This window comes from Apteryx rowi, unplaced genomic scaffold (genome assembly GCF_003343035.1).
Source record: "Apteryx rowi isolate R43461 unplaced genomic scaffold, aptRow1 scaffold_10, whole genome shotgun sequence".
NCBI lineage: Eukaryota > Metazoa > Chordata > Aves > Apterygiformes > Apterygidae > Apteryx > Apteryx rowi.
This window is the reverse complement of record NW_020447197.1, coordinates 5,404,767-5,430,816: the sequence shown is the minus strand read 5'-3', so window position 1 is coordinate 5,430,816 and position 26,050 is coordinate 5,404,767. Positions and strand designations below refer to the sequence as shown.

General features: G+C 38.2%; 1 protein-coding gene across 1 annotated transcript; it reads left to right on the top strand.

Annotated features, from left to right (window-relative positions):
• The first annotated feature begins 507 nt into the window (after positions 1-507).
• On the top strand, positions 508-26,050 carry LOC112963977 (leucine-rich repeat-containing protein 46-like). The gene is made up of 9 exons (XM_026061523.1): positions 508-583; positions 4,078-4,162; positions 6,471-6,546; positions 19,168-19,318; positions 20,380-20,473; positions 21,484-21,602; positions 22,707-22,849; positions 23,550-23,747; positions 25,740-26,050. The coding sequence occupies exons 3-9, from the start codon at positions 6,539-6,541 to the stop codon at positions 25,849-25,851; spliced, it is 825 nt and encodes a 274-aa protein (XP_025917308.1). The 5' UTR covers positions 508-583; positions 4,078-4,162; positions 6,471-6,538; the 3' UTR covers positions 25,852-26,050.

Below are 26,050 nucleotides of genomic sequence, written 5' to 3'. Positions count from 1 at the left end.
GGCTAGCTGGTCCCTCGTACAGTCACTGAGCTTACCATACATGAAAGCATCTGTTGTGAGTGAAAACGTCTCTGGAAAGCAGGTGTTAATTTTCTACAGAATACACACATTCTTGAAGTAAGAATAATCAGTTGGGGGAGGCTTTAAGTTTTCCTTCATCCCCATTCAGTCAAGCTTTGTGGCTTTCAAAATTTAACAGCTGTGATAATTTATAACGATGCCACATTGATAAGGTAATACTCAAGAAGCTCCCTGTGATGTCTTTTGGCTACAGGCTTGCAGACTTATTTCCAGCAACAAAGTTGTTGCAAATCTTGATACTAATCAGGGGGGGAGGGAGGGAGGTTCTTGCCCCCCCCCAAATGATTAGCCACTTCATCTGGACTCCAGTCTGTTTGATATTAATTAGCAGTTTATACCTCGCTCACGTGAACAAGTCTGACAAAATGGAGGGAGAAACAACATAACCTTCATTTGATTTTTTTCTCTTATTTCAGTGCAAGTGAAGCAGAATGTGTTTGAGATCACTATAGTTACTCTGGGTTTTCGTACATAAAATGAAGACCAGAATTCAGCATGCAAAGTAAGTGTTTGGGCAAAAAGCTTATAGAATAGTTTTGTACTAACTCAGAATCTGACTGCTTATTGTAGCAACAGACTCAAGCTGATGTAGCAGAACATCTTTAAGTTACTAGTGAGGAGGAAGAACTGAAAGAGTAGGATTAAAAAGAGGAATATATCTTTTTATTCAGCCTTACAAGCTGTACTTTCCTTTACAGTTGTGCTCCCCCACCCCCCTCAAAACCACTGCAAACCCTGAAAACTAGGCATTTTCCCTGAATTCATCAAAAGGCTTTTTCGCATTTTTTCTCTTGGAGTTGGCCATGGCCCACAAACTGCTGGAGATATGCACAAGTTTCCTGCTAACCCTGAGAGAACGCAAAGAAAAATGGGAGATGCTCTCTGAAGTGAACAGACTAATCTAATTCGTTTTTAGCATGCAGCAATAGACACGGTGAACACRAACACATAAGCAAATACGTAGCCCTTCTCTACTGCTGTGGCTGAGCACTATAGCGGGGAAGACGTTAATTCAGGAATTGTCTGCCTGCTTTGTTACGYGTCAGGAGTACCTCCCAAAAATGAGCTCCTTTCGGTACAATAATGGTAATGCTCAGAGGAACGTGTTGGAACAGGTACGCAGGTGTTAATAGTATATAAACAGAGCCTGGCACTTACCTTCTAATATAAGGAAATAGACTATTTGTTTTCATTTTCTTAAGATTTCACTATGATTCATTTAGCTGGGTGTAACTTGTGGCTTCTTTGAAACGCAGAGACAACTGCCTTGGGTTTGTATTGGAAAGCCCTGTGATAAAGTTAGAATTCCTAGGGTACTGCCTTTGATCAAGGGGAAAACTGCTATTGGCTTTAAGTGAGCCAAACTGTCGTTGGCCTAGCAATGACCCGAAGGTCTCTAGCTTCTCATGAGTAGCAGAAGGAGACTTACCGGAAAATCTCCCAAACAGTAACTAACTGCTCTAAGACTAAACGCGGCCTGTAGAGGGCAACAGAGCTGTAGTAGTAAATCTGACTATGCTTCTTAACATTAAATTAATATTCTCATAYGCAAAGTTTCATAGCTTATTAGGTTATCTAAGAGTTACCATTATTGGCAGTGAATTAGAGATAATCTCTTCTATATGCTTCATGCTACTGTTTTATCTTTTTTTTCCTCAGAAAAACATTTATTAAGCATGCTTACTGAGCTGTAGAAGAGCTCTGAGTAAACAGAATMAATTTCAATGTACTACTGTTGTTAGCAGAAAGCAGTCTGTTCTGCTTCTACAGCGAGTGAACAGCAAGAGCAAAAACTTTATCACATTTAACTAATAAGCCCAGGTTTACATGACCTTGAGTGGCAAACACTTTTTTTGTAGATTTGTTCTACACTCAAAAATTTGAATGTTATATATGTTAACATGTTAACATATCGCTGTTCCAAGCATTAATTGTGGCTATCATACCAAAAGTCTTAATGAGAATACAAGTTTAATATTAAAGAAAACCTTCCATGAAAGCATGTTGAAAATGGCAAGATGTCCGTGTTATCGTCCTGTTGTTTAGGGCAATAACAAAGGAAATGCATTCCTGGCTACAGTTGTCCATTAGATGCTAAGCTGCTTTCATTGCTTTGGTCTCCAAATCTGCAGTAAATTACAGTAAAGACCATGGATTATATTTTGAACCTAGTTCATCCCATTGTAATTTTACAGCAAATACGCAAGTATAAAATTGGACCATGGGACTGAATCAAGTCCATGATATTACTCAAACAAATRAGATCTTAGTGTTATACCAGAAACAGAAAAAAGCTTTTGTGGCTATTTTTTATTTTTCAATGACAGACAAAAGAAGACACCACAAGATGTCACTCTATCCTAAGAAKCTGAGAAGTACTTTCTCCTAGTAATCCTTTGGGAATGTTGGAAGGCTGAATATCCTGAATGGGATTCTCTCTCAAGTATATGTAGCTCTTGGTGATCTTTGCCTCTCTCCTCACAGTGGAAAATGGAAATATATGAATTAAAAATGAGGAATGTGTGATTACAAAAGCACAGTGCCAGGGAATAGGGAAAAAGGTACCTTAATAACTCAGATAATACCTGTAGCATGTGAATTCACTTCCCTCGTGAGCTACTCTGCATCTRTGGACACAGTCAAAGAGAAATTGTTGTTTAACTTAGCTTGTAAAACAGTCTGCAGTCCCCAAGGATTTGGGATCAAGCTGCAATAGTTACAATGGCCCAGATGAAACAAAGACTCTGCCTGMTTACTGGGGGCTTCTGTTAACTGGTTCAGTAGCTTGTCTTTGGCCTCCAGCTGGTATTGCTTAAGGGCTATAAAATAAAGTTACACATGGCAAACCATTCACAATAGCCAAAGAAACATAGCTGGTACTGTAAAACTAATGAACAGCGTTGTATATCTGTTACCTCCATCTACTGGAGCTTCTCAAATAACATTCTGTTTATATAGGACTGCTTTTATAACAACATCCACATTAATGATGTTTTTCACAGCAGTAATTAGGAGCCATAGTCATGGATCAATTGCTCTAGTCCTTAGGTAAACTGACTGATAAGATTGTCACAAGTCRTGTAATAACATGTAGTTTAAAATGCAGTTTATAGACAATAGTATAGTGCAATAGTCAAGAGTGCAAGACTGATAGAAGGATATCAGGCTTATTCACAGCCACTCTGGCAGATAGGTAAATGGAGAAAAGCAGTGAAGGTAAATGCACTTTATTTTTATCAACAGATAAATGTATTTCCAAATAATAAGTGACTTTTGGCTCCACTCACTATTTTAGAAATTTTTTGGACTTTTTCAAAACACTTTACAAATAAAGCCTCAAAAATCTGTTAATGGCTATGCCTGGAATCCAAGCGGCTAATCATTCTCAAGTAAGTGGAAGCCCAAACCAAGCGTAGCAGAACTCAAAACATTAGCAGCTGTTCCTAAAAGCATGGTGTGCAAAAGTCTCCACAGGACTCTCCACCTTCTACTGTGATCAAATAGTCTGAAACTTTTTCCTTAATGATGTGTTTGCAACACTGTGTTCCAGAAATTAATCTGCCAGATAGTGGTAGTAAAATTCTAGGTCTTCTACTAGGAGCTGGCTGAGGAAAAAGATTAAATTCATTCCTGCAGCCAGAGAATTAAGCCCAAGTTACCTAACTTTCTGTCTTTGCAGCCACACTGAATCATAACATGAATGACTATTCAGGTATGACCTATGCTTTACAGTTGACAGGTTGTTTCACCATCCAGCTCTCATAAACGTATGTCTTCTGTTCCCTGTAGAAAAGGCATCTTTTGGAAAAACCGAGGCAAGAATTCCTACAGAATAAAAGGAGTCTATATKTGTGTAGACATACTTTAAGTAAAGAAAAAAGAGGTACAGGGAAAATCTGATGCATAGTTAATGGATTTTATYTAAACCAAGTACTTAGCGTTCCCATTATGGGATTGGAATTGGTCATGGGAAAAAAATCCTGTTTTTTCTTCCAGAAAGATCCTTTCTGCATGCGCATTTGTTCAGATGGGGTGCAACACCATTTACTGCTAGACAGAAGGGCTTCAAGCATTCTCTCAGGTATTCTAAAGCTAAAAAGGAGTTAAGGCTAAATCAGAGTTTAAAATTTTTGCTCTATCTTTACATGTATTTGTTAAGACCCRTGTTTTAAAACCAAGCAACTCAAAGTGATAGAATGCATACAAACAATAACTGTATGATAGCATCGCCTTTATAGAATGAAACAAATATGTGAGAACGTGCCAAGAAATACAAGAAATCAGAAGTCCTTCATGCCCTGGCACCTGTAAGGGTCATGGTCTAAAGGGTCATGGTTTGGACAATGGCAAAGCTCGCCAGTTGCCAAGAATCTGATAGAAGAAGCCTTTTTATTTGAGCCTTTTTAAATTGTCAGTATACTCTGTAAATGGCATATTTAAAACTGTAGAAGGCAGAAAGCTGAAATAATTTCACACAGAAACTGATTGAATTTTTCAGGTTCRTTACAGGAGAAATACTGGTCTTAAAATTCATCAGTGCTTTTGGGAAAAGTTCTCTTTGGGTCAGGCTGCTGACTTGGAATTGCCAGACTGTAGAGACACGCCGTCATTTTCCAGCAGCAGGAACACATAAAGCTCTTCTGCCAGCTCTGAAGCAAGGATATTTCTTTATAAGCTGTATCAGCTGAGCTGCTATTAAAACCCTCAAATGTGAAACCCACAAATAGACCAAGGAGGCCAATTCTAATTAACTCCCAGCTGTTTTACATTGATTTACCTCCACTGATTTCTCCTCCACAGAATTTTTTCCTTGGTCTAAACAAAAGGAGAATCAGACACAGTGTGCTACAGTTCATACGTTCCTTTCAGATTTTTTTTAAACAAATCATTTGTGAATCGTCACAATATTTCAGTGCTAGTCTTTCTGCTACAATTTCATAGGGTGCAAGTGGAACCAGCTAACCTTGAATCCTTTTAATTCGTTTATTTTTCAGTTCTCCTTCCATTTTAATGTGTTTAACATCTGTGGAACAAAGTGTTCTGAGGAAATGATCTATTGATTACTGACTTTTTGAATCATGATATACGCAGGGTTAAGAGCTTGAAGCCGTGAGTAAATTAGATTAACTTGTATCAAGCATTTATAAAAGCTGAGGATATTACCAGTGCTTCCTCTTCACCATGATGATTACAAGGTAGGCATAAACCATCCTAAAGGAGAAAGTGCAGTTACCAGTGAGCAAAAATTAGTCTAGTTCCAAGGACTTAAATGTTTAAATCAAACAATCATGTAGCATCCAAAATACCCATACCAAAAAGCATCGCATACTGTGAGAATCATAAATCCTGTTGATATTATACAATTATGTTATAATAAGTAAGCAAATCCTAACCTAAGTAAAATTATATTTGCATGAAAGCATAAGATAATATAGTACAAAATATCAAAGCCACTCTGCCTCTTCGTTTGGAGACTGGAGGACTATTCCTTGGTGCAGGATACCTTTAGTAGTATAGAGTATACCTTGTTTCACTCTCTCCCTTTCTCATTAACTGTTTAGGGAGCCTAACTTGACTAGCTCTGTGTCTTTGGGTCCCTAAAGTTAAACGGGAAATATGCAGGTATTCAGGTCTCCTGAGATTGCTGGAAGCATATTCCTCTTCCTACAGCCACTGCACAGAGAATGCACAAGTTGAATGTAAGATGAGAAGCAGTAGATAGATGAAGGCAGAGAATCCTAGGGGAATAAAGGGATATCACTGTATAACACGATGGGCTGTGGCAGAGCTCACCAGCTACTTGTCAACACTGAGGGCTCTAAAGAGGAGTCATGACCCTCATTTGAGGAGCTGGCAAAATTCATTCCCTGATATGCTGCCTGTGTATTACTTTGCATGCCTTTTCTAGATCACAGTGGCTTGTTAGYAGATTTACTGGCAGTGTACTGAAAAGTAACTTTAGGACAAGTTAATTTGGGCTCTCTTAGCCTTGATAACACCTGCTTAAAATATGCTCCCTTCTGTGAATAACCAGTTTATAGAGATTATATTATGATAGTTCCATGGCAAGTGTCTTCTGAAAAGCAACACAGAAGGCTATTTTTCAGAAGGGCCATTAACCATCTGGCAACCCATTTTCCATCTTCCTTCACTGTAAGCCTGATAGTCTGAATAGCATTCAAGAAAAAGGCAGATCAAAGCCTTTGCTGTTTTCATTGAAAATACATCCTGACAACCCTATAAACAAAGGTTTTCAAGTGGAAAACTCCTAGAAACTTGTTTTACCTTATATCTTTTTGAGTGCCATAAAGCCCTGCTTATTCTTTAGATTTTCTGTACACAGCTTTTTTTTTTTTTTAAGCAAAATTCTGATATTATTCATTTTATAGGTTTGTTCACATTCAGCACTATGGAAGACAGAATATCCTAATAAACCCGGGAGGATTTTGTGTGTGTAATGCCACTGTAAGTATGGCAATAATGCTGCTGATGAATTACACTGCTGTAACACTACTCCTGCTCAATCACAGCATTAAGACTGGGTTTTTCCTAACACTGTTGGTAGAGGAGTATCACATTCTTTGCTCCTGTCTCCTATCTCAGAGCTCACCTAGAGCTCGCAGATTGCAAGCTTGCAGATTAAAATTTTGCTTCGCATGGGGCAAGGCTATTGTGACGGAAAATGCTATTATCCCTGTTTGTCAGATAAAATCTGAAAATGGGAGCAGTAAGTGGCTATAAATTCCAAGCCATAAAATGACATAGAGACTGAGGGGGAGCTATTCACTGTGTCCCAAGCTAGTCTCCAAATTAGTGAATCATCTTGTTAGGCCAAAATGTTAATGAATTTATGTGGTAGGAGAATCCAGGGAACAGTCAAAGCATTTAAAAACAAGCCAACAGATATATGCAGCATTTGGGAGTGACAGCTATTGGCCTCTCAAATATGTAACATGTGATTTTCATAAAGAAATATGTAATATTATTTACTTAAACTAGCCCATGTTTTGCTGTGAGCCTTAATCATCTGGTGTCACACAATAGCACACTAGATGTCATACACTGAATGACATCTCCTGAAGCAGTGTTATGAATATTCTGGATATATTCCCCAGCTGTAGAGAGAAGTACTTCATGCCTTACTAGCTATAGAGCACACACACTCTTACTGCTTTGTTTTGTATTCAGCAACTCTACAAAACAGCAAAGGCAAAATGCGGAATGAGCCATACTACTGAAGCTCAGCTGCTGATCTTTCACAATTCAACTGCAAAAATTCAGAGGTCTGAAATGAGACATAAAAGTACAAGTATCAGTAGAAAAATTAAACTACCTTGATCAACAGATTTACACCTGGTCAATAATTTTTTAACACAATATTGTTTGTTTGAAGAGGCAACACCACCACGTAATGTTTACTGCTGAAGATGGAGCCTCCTCCTTTCCCCAGTGCAAGTCAGAGAGAAAAGAAATTTTGCATTTCCCAACTGCTAGAATACAGCATGGAGCAGGCAAAGCACAACAAAGTGGAGCAGCCACTTTGGCTTTAGTTTATGTTTGAGACCGGTTCAGTGGCCAGGCAGGCCTGTGACTGGAGCATACACTGACGTAAAGTAGCTTACCAGCACCTTCATAACCCTCCTTTAGGCCAGCAGATGACATAGCTTCTCTGAAGTCAAAAGATTTGGGTGGATTCAAATGTTACTTTTTACTCTTTTTTTTTTCCTTTTCTTTTCTTGAAACAGCCTCAGGATGCTTCTTCTATCACCTCATCTCCTTTAAAGCAAAATTAAATGAGGGAAAAAATGAACCTAAGCAAGAAGATAGCTTTGCCTTTGGAGGGGATTTTGGATGAATATAGCTAAAAGAGAGAGAGGCACTGAACAAAGTTATTCAGTTTCAAGCCAGTGGATTGCCTTTACTGGACCCTGATCAAAATTAATCAGTTGGCCTGAAAGACTAATTCRTATTGATGGTGTACTCCCTTATCAGTGATTACAAACACATGCTCTGGGTTAGTCCTGCCAGCAGATTTGGTGTCCTAGAGTATCAGAACTTGGGTGGAAAGACAGGGTTGTGTGGAGTAAGGGGAAGGTGCACCATCCAGATGAAGATACTTTAAGGTCTTCTTGTCTTTTGAACATACATGAATTAAGAATGCCTCCTCTTTGGAAGTCAGTAGACCTGATTTAAAATAGCTGTTTATATCTGTGCCTTGTGAATGCAAAATGCTTGTCACTCAGAATTCTCCATTTGGTCATTACATCTACTGAGCAGCAGGTACAAATACTTAGCTGAGGGAGAAAGCAATGGAGAATCAGTCCAAAGAATGCTTAAAACCTTCCTAACCATGTGATATGGCAAATGCATTCTCTGACTTTGACCAGATGCACATTTTCATTACATTTAATTTCTTTTGGCAGGACATGCCAGTTTCTAGCTCTAAGTGTAGGAAACATGGATGGCTATAGTGTGTCTTCCTCCTTCCCAGAAAAGAAGCATTTTCACATAGGAGCACATTTATTATCCTTGCAAACAGTGAATAACAAGATATTCCTTTGAACTACACTTTCTTTGGCAATAAAAATGGGAAAAGGATAGGGATGAAAAAGTCAGAGGTGTCAGGAACCAGTTCTGCCTGGAAGTACCTGTCCACAGTTCTCAGTTCTGTCTTGGTTGCAAGGGAGGCAGGTGTCCCTGAATTTTAAACAACAGAATTGTAAGTTTGTCATTCAACTGTGTTGCTTTTGCATGCTTTCCTCTTCTTTCAGTTCATTCTAGCTAACGCAGAGGTTGTTTTTACCATCTCAGCCCATCAACAGAATAACATCAATGCAAAATGTAGCACAGTAAAGCAAACTGTATCACAGAAACAAAAGGAAGGAGGGATAGCTCTCTGAAAGACAGTAGGTATGTTTTAAAGCACATTTCTATTAAAAATTGGTGGTCTTCTATGGAATTTTCATATACGTAGGAAGACATACATTCTGTTCCCCTCCCTGCCTTTGCATATTATATATATGCATGTGTGTGTATGTAAACACATGCATGCACACATCTATATATTTATAGAAATATAAATATCTGTAAATATACATATAAAACTGGAGTTGACTGTGCAGGTGGAATTATGTGTATTGTGTGTGCATGCACACAACTAAATGTATTCCAGTATCTATATGAAATAGGTGTACCTGTGAGGCAGGAAGGTACTGGGGAGAAAGGAAGGGAAAGGGGCAAAGTGTTTCAGACAAGAGGAAAGGCTGCCCAGTATAAATGCTTTGAGCACTGCTGGTATGGATAATGCCAGACTGAATGAATCACATGAGTATTTTTCCCACTCCATATTTAAAGAGATTATGTCTATTTAGCCTAAATATCTAACATATGATGACTTTGTAAAGCCAGTTTATTAAAAGAGCGTTCTAGCGACTTAAAGTATTCCCATATTTGCAAGATCTGAATTTCAGGAAGGCAGGATTTTGATGGATGAAGTGAAACAATTTTTTCAATATAACTCAAGTAATCAATTCTCCACAAAAAAAAGGAAACATGACTCTTAGCAAGTAGCAACAGTTGCATAAATAAATGCAACAATTTATGGAAATTTGCTGGCATCTGCCATAATGAAAGTTAGACAGGAAAATAACTAGAGATATTACTTCAAATTACATAGTGTAAAAGGAAGCTTAGAAGACTGCAATAGGAAATTGTTTATCAAATGAAATTTGGGATGATTTTCATATGATTAAAATTACCTGATGAAACTCATGTTCAATAAATTAGGAACCACTTAATGAATGTTGTGTTCCATCTGGAATTATTAACAATTAATATATGATAAGATGAAATGTGAGACTCATAATAAAGATGTGGATGGAGGCAAAAAAAGTTTGCCATGCTCACATTAGGGTTTTCATCTCTGGATGGCTTCATCAAATGTATGATCTTATTTGTTTTGGCAGCTTTGGATAAGATGTTTCAATTTGTGAGAATTAGATAGAAATGGCATTTGGACAAGTCAAGACTGGCAGAAAGCTCATTAAAATGGATGGCAGTTTGCCTATCAATTTCAATGAGCTCTAGACCATGCCCTCCATGAAAGGATACTTGGTTCAATCTCATGTGAAAAATCTGGCAGATACCTGGCAGATACCTTTTGTTTTTTCTGTATGCACATACGGTTTGTTTCCACTCCAAAGTCAACGGCATTACTCTTAAGGGCTAAAACATTAAACATAAGCTTATGTGCATCTGTGGATTAGAGCTCCAGTAATTTTGTTCAAATATAAAAAGCTATGTTTTAAAGTGAAAGGGAGAAATGCACCTCATCTCTGTGAGATGTATAATGGGGGAAATCATTATTGCACTTCAGTCAATGTGAGTGCTGCATGCCATAGACTTCACTCAGGGTACAATTTTTTTTTCTCTTTCTTACACCCACAGATAAATTGCCAAATGCAAGAGAAGGCAAGTTGTATCCATTATATTTTTTAGGAGACATACATTGTTTGTCAAGAAAAGAAACTTTAGAGAAAAAAATCTTTAAACGTTACTTCCACGTGACCTTTCTTTAATTTCAGAAACTGTCTACTTCATCCAGAAATTGCTGACCCACATTTTATTAGTAAAGTCAAATTTGATAGTGAAAGAAGTCTCTCCTAAACCAAATAAAAATGCCATTCTTCATTCCATAAACATCTCTTTGTGGCTTGATCCAAAGACCATAAAATCAGTGGAAAGACTCAATCTTCAGTCATTGTGAGTTGCAGGTCCATTCTTTTTCCAGAAAAGAGGACCAAGTTTCAGTACTGCTGCTTGGTTACAGTCCCTCCAACCTTGCTGGAATTTGTGGGTTTTTAACACCTTAGAAAGCCAAACCTATATAGTTTTCACTTCCATTATTTATGTGGTTAGTTGTTGATTCCTTTTTGTCTGGTAACCCTGATGAACTGTTTCGCTTACTCTGCCTTTCTACTATCCAAGACTTTATTCTGCTGTATTTGGCTTTTCCCTGTGCATACTCTCCAAGTCCTACCACTGGGAATCAAATAGCTCACTGGAATCCTGAATGTGCTGGAGAAAAAAAAAATTGTTGCCTGGGTAACCAGGCAAAATAACCAGTTTGTTTATGCAAGTGTGCCTGCTTGTGTGCTGGAGCATGTACACAGATGAGTATATATGCATTTAATAGTGTTCTTTTCCAGTGCTTCCTATGAGTATCCATGCAGATTATACTGATTAACATGCAAAGAAATTCTCTCTCTAACTGATTAATCCAACATAAATGCCATGAATTCCTGGATATAGTCAAACCATGTAAGACCAATATAGAAATTATTTTTCTACTGTAGATACAATGTCATTAAGTTTTTAGATCTGATTTTACTGGTGACATCAGTCAAACAGCTTGATATCACCAGTAGTAATCAAGCTAACACTAAGATAGATAAGAAATTCACATTAAAAACATGAAATAACATCAACAAATTTATTTTTAAAAGGCTGCTGTATCCCTACATCAGAAAAATGTAGAAGTGTAATTTGAATACTTGTTGAAGATTATTAACATATCAGATCAGAAAAAATCAGCAATTTATTTTAAATACATAGATTTTAAAGCCAGATTGTTAACGAAGTCAGTCTCTGTGAATCCTGTATGAATGCTGATCCTATTCACATTAACAGAATTTTTGCTGTTGACTACGACAGTGCCAGGATTTCATGGTCTGAGCATTTCAGTTATTTCTCTATAAAAGGGGGAGGGATAATATTATTTCCTTTCTCTTACTTTTTGTCTGTCTGCTTTGTTCAATTAGACTATAAACTCTCTGGAGCAAACTCTATTTTACTGGCTTTCTATGGTGTCCAGAACAATAGGGTCTCATGTGGCCTACACCAGTCATAATAATTTGAATTGTTTCTATCATTAATCAGATCTCAGGATGAGACGTATCCTGCACAGTTCATACATATTTCAGCAGTGCACCAGCTGTATCTGTAGGACGTGCAGAGAAGCCTCTGAGAAGTGGAATGGTGATGGGGAGACACGTGTCTGAGACTGATACTTACTCTGTATTTGCCGCGCTCAGATGTTCCAAAACAAAATTGCTGATCAAAATTGGGTGAAATGGGAAACGTTATTTCTTTCTTGTACGGATGTGGTATGCTGCTGAATTTCTAGGCAGGAGCACAGTTTTGTGGGCAGGTTGTAAAGATCTGAAAAATAGTGTTTATAATGGAAATGCAGACACCATCTTAAATATGTCATTTCGTTGAAATGGCACATAGATAATTTTTCTYATGTTTTATGAGTAATGTGTTTGCCATAAAAAGATCTGAAGCCCATTAAGCTGCAATGTGGACTAATACCCTTCATTTTATATTTAGAAGAAAAACATTAAGTAAAAAGGTCCCAAATTACTTATTTAATTTAGAAGTGAAATATGGTTTGTTTGTTTTTCTGGGCAGGTAGAGAAAAGAAGTACTAAGTGTCCTGATGAAACCCTTCATAGCCCGTGCTCTGCCCACCCTATAGTAAGCTCAGTTTGTATGACCTGAGGTTTTAGTGAGACCTCTGTGGAGTTAATTTCAGATAGTGATCTGACAATTGTCCTTTCAAATTTCAGTATTCAGCATTTGGAGCCACGTATACTTTTGTAAAGGGGCTGAAATTTTCTGATACGCTTTGGGGTCCTGTGCTTCAYTAGCAGAGTAAAGTTTGCAGGAAAATTTCTAAGAGGATGTTTTAGAGACTTCAGTTATTCTTCATCAAAGCACAAGCCTTTTTATGCCTTTATATGCAGAGAGCTATTTTGAGACAAGCTCAGCCTTTTCAATGACCAAGAAGAAGAGAAAAGGGAATTCTGAAAAAAAGGGAGGATGGGGAATATTTCTTCTATGAAGAAACTGAAAGGCAGGAAGGCCAAACTGTAGAAGTTTGTGGCTGTACAATATTTCCAGTTGAATATCCCTGGGCAGAGGAGTTTACTGTGTACTTTTCTCCACATTGATCTTTATTTATTTATCCCTCTTCTTTCAGTATGAAACCTAGGAGTCCAAGTGAAGAAGGAGCTATGCCCGTAATGTGGGAGGGAGATGCACTTAGGGATCAATAGCGTATGATTACCTGCCCTGTCACAACCTTACACTACACACCACTGAAACTTAGGCTCCCATAACTGCTGTTAAAGATTGAAAGGCATCTGTAAACTTCAGCAGGGACTAGTCAGTGCCCATAACAACACTGAGCTGTTCCAATTCCATCAGTGGCACACTGCCAGCATCTCCACTGTGTCTGAAGGAACCAAGTGAACGTTATATCAAATGCATTTTAAAGTGAATAGCTTCACTAGGCTTATCCACAGAACCTTATAATCACACTTGAGTAGTCCCCGTAACTTTAAAGTTTTAAGAAAAATAATATACAAAAATAGACACAGAACTGGTCTGTCAATTCCCATGAAGAAAAGTGTCCCTTGTTTTTATACTCACATGCGAACTCAAAGAAGATAGCCTGGAAGATTGTGTGCAAAATGGCTGAACATTTTCAAATGGGGCAAGGATATTCAATAGAAAGAAGCGATGCTCATAAAGAACTCTGATGAGTATTACATAAAATGTGAGACAGTCTATTTTGTTTTCATCCAGTCTTCTTGGATTAATTCATAAGCCATTCAACAGTCATTAATGAAGCAGGAGATCTTTTAAGCTAAAGACAAGCTAAAATTCAAATGGGTAAAATGTGAGTGCAATTCAGGAAAGTGAAGTCAATGAAAGGAGCACACCAGAGATTTGCCTGAATGATCACATATCTTGCTACAGGTATCACCWGTCTATCTTTAGCCACCTCCTGGAAAGACGGTTCATTGATACCAGCTAGATCAGCACAGGAATTTGTTTGATGTGCTTAAGAGATTGGTAACAATAGCTCCTAACGTGACTGCGTTGCGAGGGGACAGTGTTTCCTGGGAGACAGTGAATCCATACAGCTCCAGCCAGGATCCTGGCAGGTTACCTCTCTTCAAAGGATGTAGAACTACCACTCTGTACAGGGTTTTCTGTAGAAGATGGGAAGATAAGCTTCGACTGTAGACAAGTGGCCTTATGCAAGATGTGAGGATTTTATGCAACAGCAAGACATGTCTGAAAGGTAGGAGGGTGAAAGAAGATAAGTAACTGTAGTCATTGCACAGCTGGCTTGACACACTTYGACAACAAAGATAGCGTTACAGGATTGAATATCTTTTTAAAATGCACCAAACTGTGTTGCTGATGGAGGACGTTGTGCAGTGAAAACAGAAAAAATGTGGTTTTTTTCCTTCGTGTCAGTGGCTGAAAATTGGAAGACAAAAGATGTCTCCACAAAAATACATAATTTATTATAAACAGGTGCAAAAGGCACATTGATTGAGATGTGGAATTTGTGTGGTTGCAAGTTATATCCGTGAAGAGCTGCACAGAATATTAGTGATAAATAGTGATAAATATACTAGGAATGTGTGATTATGTTGATAAGACCTGATTATGTTAATTACATCTGTTTTGGGGGCAGCTTTATGACACATAAGCAAGATAATTGATGATACAGCTAACAGCAAGGATGCACTGTATCCATAACTTACAGGTGTGTTTGTCATTAAATTATGCTCAAAAGGACTGCTTCAAAATATTGCATAATGTCTCATAAAACTCATATTAAAATAATTAAAAGGTAATAGAGCAGGAAAACACTATGTCTAAGTCCTTTCCTGTTCTAAAAACACCTGCTACGTAGCAGTGAATTATGTGCATTATGAAGAAAGCTCAGCCCAAATTCTGAATTTCCTGTCTTTTACACTATGTATACAAATTGGATTTGTATCTTAACCCTGTGGTTCATTTCTGTTTATCAGCTTTGGCACGTGCAATTGACTGAGACAACATAAATAGCTGGGTCTTTGTATCTTGTAAGCAAACAACTATTTGTGGAAGTGGTTTGGACAGATTCATAACCAGCTCTCTTGGAGCCTGTGCAAAATCAGCAGCTCCTACCTGGATGTAAGAACTCTCCTCTTTGGAGTTTTTACCATCCCTTCCTTAGTTTGCCTGTTTTTTTCTTAAAGGTGGTCATAAAATTCTGCAGATTTGGTACTTTTAGAATGATCCATATTTTTCACTTCCGTACTTTTAGGACTCAAAGAGCTTGGAGCACTTTGCTGTTAAATATCAGTCTGACCATATTCCCACTGAGGTCAACTGCCTAAGGGCCTTTCCATCCTCTGTGTCCTCTGTTTCAGAGGGGTTTGAAGCTGTATTGGGTGCGTCTCTCTGGTTATGCATAAGAGGTAGTACAAGTATTCTTCATTCGGAAGTCTTGTGATGCCAGCCTGTCAAGGGCATTGCAGATTTAGAAGGGAAGTAGCTACGGTTCAGTGGAAGTTAAGCCTGCTTGGGCTGCTGAGTCATGAAAGTAGCTATTGGAAGTTAGACCAGACCCCCAAACTGCTCAAAACTGGGGCAAAAACCTTTCAAATTCCAGTTGCAAGAGTTTAAGTCGTCTTTGTCTCAACTTCTCTTCTGCTGAGCTTTCCATTTGCTGTTTTCCATAAGGCAAAGCTCAGCATCTGCGGTAGACTCTAAAATGTTTCTATATTGAAGCTGCCAGTTATATCAGGAGAAGGGAGTCTTTTAACTGACACTCTTTTCTTAAAGGGCAAATATCTAAACAAATGCACAGGAGAAATGTTTTTCACACAGAATATCTTTCACTGATACAGCTTCAGAAGCAGCACAACAATAGCTCTTCAAAGTGTTTCACTGGCTTTTAATATATTCTGCCCTTCAAGTCAGCAGGACTCAAATGTACTTGCATTGCAGTTAGAAAATTTACAGCATTTTGTTGCCTRTGAAAATTTTGCTAAGATATCAGTGGGAAGAGAAGCAGACCCATTTCACTGATACACAGCTGACACTGACATCATGATATGTGTAATTTTTATTAGTGAAGTTTATAGGAGTGCATGATTTTAAGACATGGCTTCATATCTCATAAATCATGTTTTGAAAAATGCAGTAGCTCTTGTGTTCTCCTACCTTCCAGTTTACAAAATATTTCAGCCACTTAATTCTCCACTCTAACTTCCACTGAGGAAAAAATAGAAAATATATTGGGTTAGTCATGATTACTCTCTCTTACCCCAATTGTGTACTATCTCCACTCAAGTCATATGCATCACTCCAGATTTCAAGGTGCTAGCAAAGATCTGCTTTGTTCAACGTAGTTTGTTTGTTTGTTTGTTTGCTTGCTTAGATGAAATGGCTGTTTTATATATTTCAACAATGAATGATTCCTTTAAGCTTTTTGAAGTGATTGGAAATCCTGCTGTTTCAGAGCACACTTTAGGCACTGAAGGTGGGATCCTCCTCACCAAACTTCAGATGCCTAAAAGTTGTGTCTATTCCCAGGGGAGCCTGAGGGCTCCTTCTGCAGACGGTGGAGAGGGATGTATGCAGACTGTGGGTCACCCCAGCTGAAAATAATAGGTATCGAGGCTGGGTGGGGTAAGTGGGTATCTGGATATACTCACTATAGAGGGAACCAAGACAACTTGCTAAGCCTGGATATGCAACTTGGCAACAAATCCTTTAGATGTTTATTGTTGATTTGATTATTCTGAATTTTTGTATGTGGATTTGATATCAGTGGCAAAGCTGTATTCATGATACTACCAACTAGACTGAGGGCCAGCTTCAGAAGTTAAAAGCTGGTCTTATGCAAGATTTTTCCCCCCTTACCATTTTAAGTTTCTTCTCCAACCTTTTTTTTACATGATTCTTAAAATACTGCTTAAAAGACATCATAGATCCCCCCCGAGAAGAGAGAGAATGGAGGAAGGCTATTGCCACAGTGGGTTTCCATTACTGAAATTAATTCCTCTCTCATAGGAATTTAGATCTATGATTTATGATAACCACCAATTTCTCACTGCAGGCAAAGTGAGAGGAAATGACTCAGCCTGGACAGACATCATGAATCTAATTTTTTTCCCTAATGGCTGACATAATCTAGTGTGCTGCTCCCAGACGTGTCATTGGAGATTCATATCCAGCCGAAGGGCCTCACAATCAAGGCGGAAGATTTTGTTACTTTCATGTATTGTGTGATCTGTAATTGTTTGAAATTGCATCCTGCCTCATTCATTGCAATTTCTTTTACATCAATTGTACAGCAAAATAGTGAGGAAAACAAAGCAAGAGAGAGAAAAGCAGTGTTGCGCTTACTCCTTGAGAAAAAATTTTCCTGACATAACATTAGGGTCCAGCTGGTGCTTATTAAACTCAGTTCTGAGATGAAACATCCTTCCTTCTGTCTCTCCTTCCGATAGAAATCTCACAACCCACCTGACTTCACAAGTTCTATCTTTCACATATTGTTCTGGAATTTCATATTCTAGTTTCTATCACTGACGCCGAATTTTGTGAGTGGCCTTCTGCTGAAAGACCAGAGAAGAAATCATGTTAAATGGTTCAGCTAAAATATTTTAGCCCGCATTCCAAGGAACTAGGAGAGTGTATCCATGTCTCAGGAGAGGAGGCAGCACCTAGCTGATAGGAAGTTAGGTTTTGAAAAGTCTTGCAGTTACAAACAGGAGTTTGAATACATCCTAATAAGTTGCTTCCAAAACATAGATGGATAATAGATCTTCTTCTGAAATATAAAAGTATTCTTATATATTTCCGATATGATCCTCTGATATGACCTCATTTAACATACAACAAAGCAGAAGGAAAACAAACACGAAGACGGGTAAGCAAGGGTTCTCAGCACACATTCACCAAAGGTAAACCCTCTTTCCACAGGGCTGCTGYGTGAATGCCCACTGAATCTAACAGCATGCACACATGAAAATGGTCTGTTTGCCTCAAAATGACCTCTAAAGATGTCTAACTAAATAGTTATATATTCATATACCTGATGATGCTGAGCATGCTCAGCTTCCTTTAAGTCACCTACAGTTTATTGTGGCTGTTTTGATCCCATTAAAAAAAGCATAAAGCAAGAAGGGAGGAGTAGTTCCATATGTCAGTACTGGTCTGTGCAGTCAATGTGCACTTCCAGGTAAAAGCCAGGCAAGATGTAGTATGTGTTTTTGATAATACTTTAAAAAGGCAAAACAAAATCATAGAAGGTCAACAGAATAAGTCCATTCAGTATTATTTTCCATAACTCCATAATCTTGAGTTCTATACTTTGTTCTATTTAGCTTGTCTTTTATACTCAACATAAAACTTTCATTACCATCCTCACTACACAGTTTTAAAACCACATTTTTATTCTCCATTTCTACTCCTGAATATAATTGTTTTAATCATACTTTCTGACAAGCTCTCACTGAGCTTGTACAGTAAAGGCAAATTATCGCACTGGATGCATACACTTACTCAGTTAAAATTATTTTTCTAAAGTATTCCATGGTAAATTTCTAAACTGCAGCTGCCAGTCTGCGAGTTATTCAGTGTCTCTGAAGCACAATTGGAGAAATTGCACCATTTGGGGTATATAAGACATACTTTTGCAAGTGCTCTAAGGCAATGAACTGGCAAAGCACACAGCATGTGGCTTGAAGGTTCTAGCCAATAAAGCATAGCTCTTCTTTGGAGGCTTCGTGTTCCACTAAAACTTACTAAAGGGATTGAAATAAATATCTATAAGGCAACAGTTGAAGTGTCTTTTCATACAAACTGGATCCATAAAAGTAGGGCAATACAGGATAGAAGGGGGCATATCATGCTATTGAACAAGTTCAATTCTTCATCATCTCCAAGGTTGAGTTTTTCTAACAAACTGGCAGTGAGTTCCCCTTTCCCATGTTTGGACATATCTGTCAAAGCCTCATAGGCATAAGTAAATGGTATTTCAATGAATGGTCCCACAAAGGGACTGAAGGGAATTGCTTTATCTATGGTTTGACCTTGGAATCCTGTGACTATTTTCCAGTAGTATGTCCTACCCCTTGCTACTCCCTATTTCCTATTATTATAAAATAGTTTGCATTTCTTTAAATAGAATGAGAATCTGTTACTGGTTTAACATCTCCTCTCTAGTTCCTCAGGTCTGACTGCAAGCAACCAAAGATTCTGTAAGTCCTGTTCGTCCTACTGCTCCATCCTAGGTGATACACACACTGTTCCACCAGTTTTATCACAGACCAGAGGACTCATCAGGCAGAACTGTGATTCAGGGCTATCTTCCCCAGTAAGTGTTTGGTTTACCAGTCTGATTGTGAGTTTACAGAACAGAGACGCTAAGAGTAACTAAGGCTGAAATCACTTCCTCAGATTTGAAACTGGTTATGTTTTGCGTCCCTTTATCTTCCAAAACTTGATCAGATTATGAACACGATCATATGACATGGTGTCGGCAGTGGCAAGGAGCTTGATTCAATGGCCCAGGAAGCCTTTGAGCACTGTGCCCTTAGCTGGATGCAACTGGCAAGTATATAAGTCCTGAAGTTGCTGTGTACGTTTGTTATAAAATGCCATTACCAGTACTGCTATGACAGGTAACAATAAGGTTATTCTGTGCCTTTACGAACACAAAGCTCTCCTGCGCTTGAGTCAGTACACACAAGCTATTGTGAAACCAGAATGTAAACTACCCCTAACCTGCAAAGCCTGGCAACGCTTCCCAGCTCTGTGTTTGTGTGACTGGAGGCGGTGAGCCAGGGGTGGGTGCTCCATCTCTCCTCTGCCTGCAGCTCAACCACTGTGCTCTGCACCGAAAGGAATGCTGCAAATGTGAGCAGATGGTAACCTGCAACACACTGAGAGGTTCCTCCGCTGTAAGCAACCATGGGGCCAGGTCTGTTGGGCATGAAACAAGCCACACCTTTTCCACAAACTGCAGGCAGAACTAGAGTGTTTGCTTCTTCCTCCCTTCTGTAAGACTGATGCCCTGGAAATTACAGAACAGGTTTTAGTGGGAAGGCAAAATGGGCAGAAACCGCACGTTCTTGACTAAAGTGGCAGATTTTCTGTGTTTAGATTTCATGCCTGAATTTCATTCAGGATATTTTGTATGCAAGTTTGTCCATAAATTTGTGTTTACATGCATATGCATACACAAATGTGTGCCATTATATCCTCACTTCTATACATCATTTTGCTGTTCACCAGATGGTATTAAGGCAGAAAACATTGTGCAAACATGTATGATTATTATTTCTACTGGGGTAAGGCCAGAAATATGAAAAAATGTATTGCCAGAAACTGGAAAACCTTAACCAATTTTTTTTTTCTTTCTTTTGCTTCTTTAAGCTTCCTTCTGATTCTTTCAAGTATCTCAGCTGGCGTGACTTAGAGGAACATGATGTTCGAGGAAATCAGCTCCGTTGTCCCCGAGTAAGAGAAGGTAAAGATGAAAAAGACATGTTCATGTTAAGCCTTACTCTATTTATCTAACAGTATGTTGTTAAATGTTAGAGATGAAATCAGTTTGCCGTTGTTTTGAAAAGGGACAGGGTTTCATCCCATATTGCAGATATTTACTTTGTTTAATTGCTAAGAAAATACCCTTAAGCCAAAACTGTCATTTTTAAATTTTTACCATTAATGTGGTGTTTATTATCTCTCTCAAAAGTTCATTAACATTTAAATAATGTTCAGAATACTATACACATATGCCAACTAAGAAACTGAGAGTGAAATCCAGTCCTGCAAACAATATACACACATTTTATTTTAAGCCTGGATTGGCCCAAGAATAGCCTATAGGACTACTCAAGAATGTGGAATGAAAGACAGTTTAAAATAAGGTATTTGCATGTTTGGGACTAAATGAAGAAAAAGTCCCGCATTGTCCTTGCTTCAGCTAGGAATTTAAATATGTGCATAGCTCTAAGCATTTCAACAGATCCATTGACCTTAAGTCCTCAGTAAGTGTTGTTTTAAATAGCCGTACTCAAAAAGTCATTCCTATTAAGCCCAGTTGCAGCTTTTGTCAATGGCTCAGGAATTACAAACACATCCCTTTCTCAGGACAATGAAAGGATAAGTACATATCTGTTGTATAATCTTACTTATAGCATATGAAAAAATATACAGAAACAATATTTTAAAGCTGAGAATCTTAGGCCCTACCACTTAAAAAAAGCTTTTATTCTGAGTCCTAGAGGAAATGTCACTTACTAACCATGTGCCAAATCATTATAACCTTAGATTGTTTGCTGAATTATGGGCCCAGAAAAGGTAGAAAATCTTCACATTAATTTACCTTATAGAAGCATGGAAATCTATGCAACTAAAATATATATATATTTCTTCATTTCAGATATCTTCCCAGCCATATATATAATCTTTCAGCAAGTAACTAAATGCCAGTTCCATATCACATCCATTATTGTAAATCTTTTTTCTGAGCAGGGCCTTCAGAAGAAGAGCTATTTTTCAGAGGAGAAGAACATACTTTGAAAAAAAGAAAAGAAGTAACTGAAACAGAGAAATGGCAAAAGAAACTGCAAGAGAACTGGGAAAACTGTGCTGTAAAACTTTTGTTAACTCTTCTCATTAACTCTTTGCTTTGTAAATAAGCCAAATATATACTGCAGGGGTGGCTCCTGACAGCAGTTTTCAAGCTGAAGTTGGCACCATGACATTATAAAACAGAATGTTTTTACAAGCCCTGTACAAAGAATAAACTTTTGTCTTGTGATACAGTTTCATTTGTGCTTGGGCATATAAGAACTAGTGAAGTTACTTGCCTGCTTAGTGCCTTCCTCAAAGAAATTGGTGATAAGTGGATGGTTAGGGAATGGCTTGGTTTCATTTTAGCTCTTCCACTCTCTCCTCATACCAGCTTGAGCAGTTCTGTTAGTTTTGGCTGGAGGAATGACATTACTGCTGGTTCTGGTAAGCAATAACTTATGACCTCCCTAAGATCAAGGAAGAAGCAAGGTAGTAACTTTGGAGTACTGGATTTCAATGTTAGACGGATCTGTCTCTCCCTTTGCATAAATACACAATACAGACTGGGGGAAAACCAGTGTCTGGCTGCTGCATGCAGTGCCTAACCAAGGGCACTTCTGTTGCAGAGTTCAGAGGCCAAATCAATAAGCCACAACCACTTAGTACTTCATTCTCCAGCCAGAGCACACACACAGGAGTCCCCAGTCAAAGAGTAAGGCAGGCCTGGAAGTAAGATTCACATGCTTAAGGGATGGGTTCAGGCATAAAAGACTGTGTGACAAAAATGTAAAAGTAATGGTGAAGGAAAGAAAACAAAAGGTGACAGGAAAGACTCTGTTGAAAAGCAGAGGAAAAAAAGGAGACCAGTGCTAAGATGTCTATAGAGAAAAATAGAATAACACTCCCAGATACAGCTTCACACAAATAATTGCTGTTTGAATAGAAAAAGACCAGCTTTTTCTGCTGTAATGCTTCAGATTAACCTTATTTTTGTAGAAATAGGCAGTGCATTGCTACATTTGTAAGGTGAATTTGACATGACTGTTTTTAAGTGGATATAAGAGCTGCATAATAAAATAGATTCATCTTTTAACTAGTTGTGACATAGAAAAGATTTAATAATATAGTCACTAGAATGCAAGAAAAAAATTAATTGGTTTCTTTTATTTTTCCCTCCCCAGGAACTGAACCTCTCATTTCAGGACCTGGGAGATCTTTACCAGGTAGAAAACTTCAATAACATTCTCCGAAGATTAATTCGGGTGGAAAAACTTTGGTTGGTGGACAATTCTTTGACAGACCTCAGTGCCATAAGGCTGCCAAGGTAGACAAAAAAAAGTCCTATTTCTATTCTTATCCACTATCATAGAAATCAAAGCTGTTACTTACTTAAGTAGCATCTGGAGCAGACCCCTGGGAACTGCCAAAATATGATATTGTTTTGGTATTATACAGAGACTGTCATTATACTGCTATTCTGAGTTCATGTCATCCCTAAGTTGAAAAATATTCAGTAAGATAGACAGATCATGTCGCCTTTATTCTCAGTGTTTCATGCATCTCATCGAGCTCAGTGATATTTTTGCTAAAAGGGAAAGTTGTTGAACACAGCTGAAGGAATGTGTACGCACAGATGGTGGAATATGATGCAAGCGGAGAGGCCAGGTGTGATCATCACAACTGTATTATTACAGTGTGCCTATTGCTACTGTGTTGTCTTATGACTGGATATATGGAAAGTTGTAATATTGAGAATGGGAGTGATGAAATATCCGTTGTACAATATAAGGAAAGCTGAGAGTCTAAATTGTAGGAGTCTGATCTTGCAGTCCTTGGTTAGGCAAAAATAACACAAGTGTGAAACTAGTGTGAAAACAGGTCCCCGGGAATCAAATTCTTGTATGTCTCATTGAAAACCCTAAGGTGCCATGACCTTAGTAGGTGAAGAGCCATCCTTATGTTGGTTTACAGGGATATACTATTGTAGCTGTGATCAGTGATGTCATTTGCTTTGTACTTTACAGATGCAAAGAACTAAATGTCAGTAAAAATCACTTTACATCCTTCAAACAGTTGCCAAAGATACCTCAGATCCAACACTTATCACTGGCCGAAAATAACATTATGACGCTAAGTGGAATATCAGCCTTGAGACATACTCCACTTGAATCCCTTATACTCAAGAGGAATCCCTGTGAGTTTCAAGAAAACTACAGGCAACTGTAAGTTTTACCATCTTGTGGTCAACAAAGTATACATAAAGAAATGTTTGTGGGGGAGCACAGAAGGAATAGGATCTCAAATACAACAAGCTCTCCCAGGCAGCCTTTTTGTTTTCTCTTAGTACCAACCATCATAAATGCTCCAGAAAAATGGGCTGGCAAGCTGATATCTGAGAATAGTCACAGAATATTCAGAAACTGCCTGGGAGTCTCTGTAATGACATGAATGTCAGTTCATGAACTCAACTAAGTCCATGAACCAAGTTTAGAGACATTGAGTAGGGCAGATAAATTAGATTCCCTTTTATTAATAGAAGTTACCTTTTACTAAAGGTAACTCATTACATCACTCATGGATTCTGAAAAGACTCTAAATTACATTATGTGTCAGAGACAGAATCAGAAGGAAGTGCTGAAAGATAGGAGAGAAGCAAGAGAAATCTATTACCTTAATTTGCTTTTCTGATACTCTCTTCTTCCCTCTCTGGCAGCCCTGTGGGAGTTACACTGCCTTGAGCTCCCCACTCAGGGTATGCATAGGTTGCAGACAGTACAGCGTAGCATAGATTTAACTGAGCTGCCTCAGGTATGGTCTATTCATGACAGAGTAGAGAACTCAGGGGAGGATAATTTATTCCAAGTTCCATGCATGTTTGGACACTCACATCCCTATTCCATTCTTCCCCAGCTCTGTTGACTCCAAATAGCCAGGAAACATTGCATACAGGTCAGAAAGGGGTACTAAGCATATTACTTCTGAACTCTTCAGAACTCTACATTGTTGGATGTTTTTCCCCACTAAAAACAGTCTAGTCTCCCATCTAAAGCAGGCATTGCTGATATTTCTCAGATAAGCCCATTCCTGCAGCATGTGTTTAAGAAGTCCTCTCTTCCTGGGAGGAAAAAAAAAAAGAGAAAGAATCTTTTTAATGAAAACCTTTCTGAGTTTCCAGTAGGCTTTTTTCTTCAGTCTAGTAGGCTTCTCTTTGACAGTGTGATGGTGATGCTTGTGCAGTTTAAACATGGATAGATAGATAGATAGATAGATATCAAAGTGAATGTTTTAAAAGTGAATTTGAAATAACGGATTTCATATTTTATTCATATATCAAAAGGTCCAGGAGAAGAAATGGTGATAAGCACCTTTTAACATTTGTTAATTATGTTTATGCCCCCAAGCCTACCAGTTCTAAAGGCAATTAAATATAGATAACTCTGGTATTATTTTCACTGTGTTGGAAGACAGACAAAATGATTTTCAAGCAGAGGTGTAGCCCTGATTACATGCAGGGACTGGGCACCAGAGTGCAGGGGCACATGCGATAAGAAGTGAGCTAAGACCCTGTGCAATGCTTATCGGGGCTAAGACTCCATCAAACTCCTCTTCTGGAGAAGAAAACAGAAGTGTTAATGGCCAAGGTCACATATACTGATATGCTACTTAAAAGGAACCATATTTTAGGAGGTAGAGTAATTCATTTTGGAGCATTTGGCATCACGTCCACAGAACAGGGAGGGCTTCTCTTTTATGAGAGTAGCAAGAGTGCAAAAAATTATGCAGAGAGCCCAATTTCTCTATCACAGAAGGATAAAAGTTGAGCTAAGCTTCTTACAATTTGAATCTTTGCTTTTCACCAGTCTAGGAAGTTCAGTCTGGGCTAACCCAGTGTCCTCTCTTTTGTGTTAGACTTCTGGTTTGGTTCTCCTCTATTAAAAATGTGGATATCTGTAGTGTTTAACTGAGTCTGAGGATATAAAACTTGTACAACTGAGTGAAAAGTGAAAATCTTTCATTAGCTCTTTGATAGATTCTTTGATAAAGCTCTTAGGTAAATTCTGCATCAAATTCCAAATTAAGATTTCCAATAACAAAAATATATTTTGGGTATGTTTGAACCCACTGCTTGGTTTTTATCAATGTCTATTTTGAGCTCAACACTTTCCAGGAATACACACCTCTGATTTTTTATTTTTCTTTTGTCTCTCTTTAAGTGTATTCTCCAGTTTGCCAAACCTGAAAACACTGGATGGTGTCCCACAAATGCCAGAGGACTGTTCACCCCCAGAAATCAATTTTCTTTCCAAAATGTGTACTATACTGTAGCACTGTATTTTTGTATGATCACAGATATGCTGCAATCACCTTATTTAAAAGAATCGATACATTCGGTATATACAAATTACCATTTTTTTCTGATGAAAGAGGTATTGAATCATAAATATGGTAATTCTTTTGCATGTGCTTGCTGATACCACAGAATTCAAGTAAGTATGGATAAATGACATGTAAATAGGACATAATA